At 37.8% G+C, this 8,057-nt stretch overlaps 1 protein-coding gene across 1 annotated transcript; it reads left to right on the forward strand.

Moving 5' to 3' along the window:
* The first annotated feature begins 3,389 nt into the window (after positions 1 to 3,389).
* Positions 3,390 to 8,057, forward strand: LOC122876913 (ATP synthase subunit alpha, mitochondrial-like). Its single transcript, XM_044197849.1, has 11 exons — positions 3,390 to 3,544; positions 4,011 to 4,086; positions 4,800 to 4,969; positions 5,311 to 5,484; positions 5,914 to 6,080; positions 6,238 to 6,538; positions 6,768 to 6,992; positions 7,078 to 7,185; positions 7,326 to 7,470; positions 7,586 to 7,736; positions 7,851 to 8,057. Exons 1-11 carry the CDS (start codon positions 3,485 to 3,487, stop codon positions 7,927 to 7,929), a joined length of 1,656 nt encoding a protein of 551 aa, XP_044053784.1. The 5' UTR covers positions 3,390 to 3,484; the 3' UTR covers positions 7,930 to 8,057.

Genomic DNA, 8,057 nt, shown 5'->3' on the forward strand with positions numbered 1-8,057 from the left:
ACTTCTTCAAAGTCTCAAGTTGGGCTGCAACTAACAATTATTTTTAATTTGGTCTATCAATTAATCTGACTGTTATTTACCTGATTAATATTGTTTTTGATACATGTACGACATGTTCATTTGCACTACCGGACTATTTATTTATACATACACTGCATCATTTGCACTCCAGTGCTATGTACTGAATCCTGGAATAACCCATCTACTGCACTGTTAACTATTTCCATAATTTGCACTACTTAATATTCATTGCACTGCTGTTCTGCCCAGTCCAATTCATTACTGTACATATCCATCAGTATACTTCTGTTTACAGTAATGCCATCTGTATATAATGTCCATAGTACCACTTGTAAAATATTTTCACAATACTGCTCTATCCTGCATTTATGCACATACTTTATATCCTGCACTTGCTTGTTGCACTTCTGGTTAGACCTAAACTGCATTTCATTGCCTTGTACTTGTACATGTGTAATGACAATAAAGTTGAATCTAATCTAATCTAATTGTTTAGTCTATACAGTGTCATAAAATGATGAAAAATGTCCATCACAACTTCAGAGAGCCCAAGTTGACGTCTTCAAACTGCATTTTCTATCAGACAAACAGTCCACAACCCAAAGATATTAAATTTACAATTAAATAAAACAGCAAATCCTCCCATTTGAGAAGCTGGAATCAGTTTGCTTAAAAAATGTCCTAAACAAGTGATTCAACAACAATAGATTATCACAATATTTGCCACTTAAGTTTCTGTCAGTCGACTATAATCGATTCGGCTAATCGACTAATTGTCTGAGCTCTAGTTTTAAGCCCAAGCTGAGATAATCTTGGAAATATCCCTCCAGAGCCACAAAAGACATGCTGTATTTTTACAGGCGTAGTGCTCACGTGTAAACTGAACTTTATTTGTAAAATTGGTGAAGTGTCCCTTTTGAACTTACATTTAAAGTGAATTAAAATTTAAAAAAATCCTGAGCCAGAACATTTTATGTTCTCTAATTTCTCTAATCCCCAATGATCACTGATTTATAAACATAACTTCAGCCCATACAAGCATTTTATGTGGAATAATAAAGACTACATTCAAAACTTTCAAGACTCTTTTCACAAAGAAAAATGTTTGACCAAAACATTATTCAGGTAAGTCAACTGTTCAGTGGCCAAGGTTGTCTTTTAATGCATGAAGAGTGTATGTCAGAATTTTATTTTTCTGTGCCTTGTAGAGAATTTATCTCTGTTACATAAGCTAATTGGATCTCACAACAAATTGAAACTACTGGCAGCTGTAGTGGCCAGCATTTTACCGTTATTTTATGGTGTGCATACCGTAATTTACTTCAGCAGTATTTATTAGAATATTTTACAGTAGAATGTGAGGTTTACAGTGCCAGTATGCTGTTAATCTAACTGAAAAGTTTTCTTCATATTCATATTAATATAAGCAGCTGTAAATTGAAGACATATGCTGTAAATAACAATGTGTCCTTAATCTTAATGGCCCAGTATATAGACTTAAAAATTAGCTCAGTTTTACAATAAAAACTTTACAAGCTTTATGGAAATTAACATTTATTAAAAGGCAGCATTGTATGACAAATTAAAAAGTAAATTCTTAAAGTGCATACCCTGTCTCAGGGCAATCGATGTAATCAATGTAAACCTATTAATATCCCGAGCTGCCCCCCAAATGTTATCATGATCAAATCCCCTCTATTAACCCCACTGATGCCTATATGACGAAAATATGTTAATATAATCATAGAGCAATCAGGTCTCTTTTTCAACAACATGTTTTTTTTTCTCTACCCAATGTAACTGTGTATATGCTGGAAGAATGGATATTACCCCATAAATAATTGATCACAAATAAGATAAGGGAAGTTCACAAATATTAAGCATTACATGACAAGGTTTAAACCTGACATTGATGTTAATTGCTCATTTTGTCAATCTCTGCTGCTACATTTGTTTTCACACTAGAAAAGTTCTTGATGGATTTATTGTTTTTGTTAACACATGTAACGATTTCTCACTGTATTACTATAACGTGCTGTTTATTCTATTAGTACCCAAATACCATATACATAGATGCAAATTTCCAATTGTTTTCTTAAAGGAATTCGAAATGATTGAATGTTCTGATAGCAAATAGGCTTTAAAACCTGTATCTTTAACACTTTACAATGTATTCCTTTAATTTGTCTACATCAACAATCCCGCTTGGTTGCCTTTATTTTTTCTCTGCATTACTGTTTAAATAATTGTCATGGACTATTTTTGGTTTGTTTGTTTGTATACACTTACTGGTCACTTTATTAGGTATAATAAAAAGCTCTGCCATGAATTCTACTTTAACAAAGCTTATAAATTTCTAGTTTTGTTGGCACAGGTGATATTTCTACTTTATGCTTGTTACTGAGGTTGGAGTGGGTGGTGGTGTTGTACTGGACTGCATGATATTGAAATGTGAGGTACTTGTACTTTACTTGAGTCTTTTCTTTTCATGCCATGTTCTACTTCTACTCCACTACATCTCAGAGGGAAATATTTTACTTTTTACAACACTACAATTATTTAACAGCTTTATTTACTAGTTACTTTGCAAGATTGTTGCTACAAAACACGAAGAGCTTTTAAAATATGATGTTTTATTATAAATTAATTATAATTAAATTGGCAACTATTCTGATAATCATTATCTTTTTTAATCCAAAAGCATTTCATGGTTCCAGCTTCACAAATGTGAGGATTTGCTGCTTTTCCTTTTAATTATTTGAATTTATTTTTAAAAATGGTGAATTTTGTATTGGTTGGACTGAACAAAGTATTGTGAAGGTGTCACTTTCGTTCAATTGTGACGGCATTTCTCACAATTTTCTGAATTTTTACAAACCAAACAATCAGTTGATTAATGGAGAAAATAATCAGCAGATTAATCTATGATGAAAATAATCATTAGTTGCAGTCCGATGCAAAATAGCAAAAAAGTTTGCTCCACCTCAACCATCTACAACAGTAAAATCCTGCTTTTAGATTAATATACGAGTAATAATAATCTAATGATATAATATATAACAGTCACTGGGGACATTTTTCTGTACTGAGTACTTTTACTTTTAGTACTTTAAGTACATTTTCCTGATTATACTTACATACTTTTACTTGAAACAGAGTATTTTTACAGTGTTGTGTTAGCACTTTTACTTAAGTAAAGGATCTGAATACTTCCTCCACCACGGTACATATTATAAAATAAACAAACAAAATACTTTTTTGGGGGTATTATAATAAAAATAAAAACGCAGCGGCTGTTGCGGCCAGTATCATCTCCCTGGCGGCAGGTGGCAGAGTGGGGCAGTAAAGCAGGACACGTAACATCAGTGTCACATAAATAGAAGAAGAGTTCATTCAGCCATTACATTCTCAGTCACAGGCAGGTCGCTAGTGGTGGAGGACAGGTCATTAGCAACCCAAGAAAATGTTATCCGTGAGAGTTGCAGCAGCTTTGGCCAGAGCCCTGCCCAGAAGGGCTGGATTTGTAAGTATTTTAATTAAATAATCTAGATCTGATGATAACGTTGCAGCAAGTTTATTTAATATCAGTGTGAACCTTCTGGGCGTGAAGGGTAATGTTAACGTCACAGGCCGCTAGCTAACTTGTCATCGACTTATTAATGCAGCCCTAAACGCAACTAACCTGTCCTGAAAAATAATTCGTGTTAGTAAACTTGAAATTGTTGAATTAAACGTGTTTGCTGAAGTTGCCCTTGTGAAAACGTCTTCCTCCTGCAGCGAGCAGCGCTAAAGTTAGCACGCAAGCTAATGCTAGCTACCAGCTAACGGCTCATTCAGCCACGCTTTGAAGGTCAGAAAGCCTGACAGCGCATGTCGTCTCTGCTGTACAGCGTTACACTAGCTCAACATTTTTAACTGTCGTTGCAATATGTTAAACGAACTTTTATTGGAAATCAACGTTTAATCAAATCCTCCTGTCATTAAATCAGGTGTCCAAGGCTGTACCGGCCGCCTGCGTTGGGGTCAACCACCTCCACACACACAGACCATGGCTGCAGAAGACAGGTGAGAAAGCCAAAAACAACATGTCAGAAACTTAATCCTTCACATTATAGGTCAGCACCCAAGGGTAATTGATGAAGGTCATTGATCATACTGTTTCCAGAGCTTGTTTGTAATTGCTATGTCAAATCAACAGACTAGCGTTCCACAGATGCACATATTTATGCAAAAATATTGGACAAACTAGCTCATCAGTATTCATATGTGCCATTGTTAACACTCTTAAATATATAGCTTGCCCAAAGAAGTGAACCAAAGAGGAAAAATTAAGTGTCTGTAGTAAAAGAGGATAACACACTATCTTTGCCCCGGAATCAATACTGTAATGCTACCTTTTTGTTAGCCTTTACAATATTTATCCTGAGCTAATAGTGGATGATTTATCTCAAAGTAAAATATCTTTGTACTAATGTGACTATAGTGGCCTCCTATATTCAAAAAAATGTATGCAATTAATTTAATTGATTCCAGTGAAAGACAACATTTAAGATATCTCAGTATTAGAACCAAAATCCTAAATGTCATCCAGTTTCATATCAAGATGTTTATATAGATTAGTTTTTCATAAATGTTAACGTTTTTAATTTGATTAATCTGGGACAATCTAAGATTTTGTTGCATAATTTCAAAATGAACATTGATCAATGACACCTCCCCAAAGTGTTTTTATTGTGGCTAAGCAAGCTTCTAAAACATGCATGCCTTCTCTTTCACAGGCACAGCCGAGGTGTCTTCAATCCTGGAGGAGAAGATCTTGGGAGCCGACACCTCTGCAGACCTGGAGGAGACAGGCCGTGTGCTGTCCATTGGTGATGGTATTGCCAGAGTGTATGGTCTGAGGAATGTCCAGGCAGAAGAGATGGTGGAGTTCTCCTCTGGACTGAAAGTATGTATAAAAGGACACTAATAAAAAGTATAGTTTCCAGGCTAATCACACTGACTTTCAAACTACACTAAAAGAATAACTTATTGTAATTATAGAAGTGTTTTCACACAGTGCATAAAGGATGTGATCACTTAAAAACTGAAAGAACATTGTGTAGCTTTTAACCTTTAACTGAAAGGTGAAATGTTCCAAAACCTTAAATTGCCAACATCTTCAATTTAGCTTTATTTATACCTTCTTTTTTATTTATTTTTTTTATTATTATTTTTTTTTTAAATATACCAAAGCAATCGGAGTATAACAGTCATTCTGCTAATTGAGTTGTAAATTCTTTCCTCCAGGGCATGTCTCTGAACTTGGAGCCTGACAACGTTGGTGTTGTGGTGTTCGGTAATGACAAGCTGATCAAGGAGGGTGACATCGTGAAGAGGACTGGTGCCATTGTGGATGTCCCTGTTGGTGAGGAGCTGCTCGGCCGTGTGGTGGACGCTCTGGGAAATGCCATCGATGGAAAGGTCACTATAACTTGTGTAGAAAATCGACTTACTGTAGATGAAACTTAAGTTTTGATTGTTCAGATGACTCCTAACTGGTATCTATTAAAGCAATACTATTTCCCATGTCTGCATATTTATATTTTGGGATAACCAGCTAATTGTTTAACCTAGTGTCTTCCTAATCAAAATAAACAGTAGTTTTAAACCAGTGCCCTCCAGTGGTGGTGGGGCGGCTTCATAAATGATCAGGTTCTCCAGATATTAACAAAAGAAAATTCTCCTCGTGAGTAGATGTTGCATAAATGGCTTAAGATCAACAATTCAGAAAATTCAAGTTACTGATTTGATTAAAATAACATCATAGAATTGTTGCTTGGTGACACTTCTTGATATGTCAGTTAATCTTATATCTAAATGCAATTTCTTTCTTTATTTTTTTCTCCTCAGGGTCCCCTGGGCTCCAGTACCCGTAGGCGTGTGGGTCTGAAGGCCCCTGGTATCATCCCCCGTATCTCTGTGAGGGAGCCCATGCAGACTGGAATCAAGGCTGTGGACAGCCTGGTGCCTATTGGCAGAGGCCAGCGTGAGCTGATCATTGGTGACAGGCAGACCGGGTAAATACTTTGAAATAGACAAACATTTTTCCTGATTATTTGGACATACTGCCATTCCGTCTATTAAACTCTATAAAACTAAAGCTCAGGTGCAATTTATTTATTTTTTTCCCCCCAAGTTTAAGTATGCTTTTTAAATAATGTCTTCACTCTCCAGCAAAACCGCCATTGCCATCGACACAATCATCAACCAGAAGCGCTTCAACGAAGGAACTGATGAGAAGAAAAAGCTGTACTGTATCTACGTCGCCATCGGACAGAAGAGGTCCACTGTGGCTCAGCTGGTGAAGAGGCTGACTGATGCCGATGCCATGAAGTACACCATTGTGGTCTCTGCCACCGCCTCTGATGCTGCTCCTCTGCAGTACCTGGCCCCTTACTCTGGCTGCTCCATGGGAGAGTACTTCAGAGACAATGGCAAGCACGCCCTGATCATCTATGATGATCTGTCCAAGCAGGTGAGAGCTGCGATTGATGTTTTGGTTTGTTTTTGTTGTTCAAAGTGAAACCAAAAAATGTTCTATAAAACTGTCATAGCTTAAAATGATAGCATTTGATTTTTTTTTTTTTCTAATGAAAGTTGCCCGTGATTACCGTTAACAAAAGTTAATATTAATAAGGAAATTGCATATTCTCAAGTGAAACCTTGGGTACATTTTTATTATCCCCTCCTCCTCCTCCTCTCAGGCTGTTGCCTACCGTCAGATGTCCCTGCTGCTGCGTCGTCCTCCTGGTCGTGAGGCTTACCCTGGTGATGTGTTCTACCTGCATTCCCGTCTGCTGGAGAGAGCCGCCAAGATGAACGACAACTTTGGCGGCGGCTCCCTCACTGCCCTGCCCGTCATCGAGACCCAGGCCGGTGATGTGTCAGCCTACATCCCCACCAACGTCATCTCTATCACAGACGGACAGGTTTGTCCAATGTTCTTATTCGTGGCTGTGTTTTGGCCCATATAAAACTGTGCTGTTATATTATATCTTCATGTGTTTGCTGTAGATCTTCTTGGAGACTGAGCTGTTCTACAAGGGTATCCGCCCAGCTATCAACGTGGGTCTGTCTGTGTCCAGAGTAGGATCTGCTGCTCAGACCAAAGCCATGAAGCAGGTAACATCTGGGTTTTATATTTAAATGTAGACATCACCTGAACACTTTAAGTTTGACTTCACAGTATCTGCATTTCATCAAATAGAGGCTACAATCTCTCAATCTCTGTATTCTACACTTTATTTATTTGTACCCTGTAGGTGGCTGGTACCATGAAGCTGGAGCTGGCTCAGTACCGTGAGGTGGCTGCCTTCGCCCAGTTTGGCTCTGACCTGGACGCTGCCACCCAGCAGCTCCTTAACAGGGGTGTCAGGCTCACTGAATTGCTCAAGCAGGGACAGTACTGTGAGTCTCAAGTTACAATTTCTGTTTCCCAAGAACTAAAATAGAAATGCTAAGCTGGTATTGTCTTAAAATGCACACTTGGTCAATTAAACTCTTGTCTGTCTCCACCCTCCAGCTCCCATGGCCATTGAGGAGCAGGTAACAGTCATCTACGCTGGTGTCAGAGGTCACTTGGACAAGATGGAGCCCAGCAAGATCACAAAGTTTGAGAAGGCTTTCCTGCAGCACGTCCTCAGCCAGCACCAGGACCTGCTCACCGCAATCAGGTGAGACAAATTTCTTAGCTACAAAATGTTTGAACAATTTTCCCTATAGTTAAACATAAGTATTTACAGTTTATAAAAAAGTATTAATTTGCCATGACCTGTTTTTGTTTTCAGGACTGATGGCAAGATCTCAGAGGCATCAGATGCTAAACTGAAGCAGATTGTACTGAACTTCCTGTCCAGTTTTGAGTAATGGATAGCACTTCTCTTGATCTTCAGTGAGCTACCTGTCTGTGTCCCCATTATGCTTATATATGTGAACACACTGAAGGCCAAAACCTCCATGTACAGATTTCTCCAAATAAAATTTTACAACCTTAA

This window comes from Siniperca chuatsi, linkage group LG5 (assembly GCF_020085105.1).
Source record: "Siniperca chuatsi isolate FFG_IHB_CAS linkage group LG5, ASM2008510v1, whole genome shotgun sequence".
NCBI classification, from domain to species: domain Eukaryota; kingdom Metazoa; phylum Chordata; class Actinopteri; order Centrarchiformes; family Sinipercidae; genus Siniperca; species Siniperca chuatsi.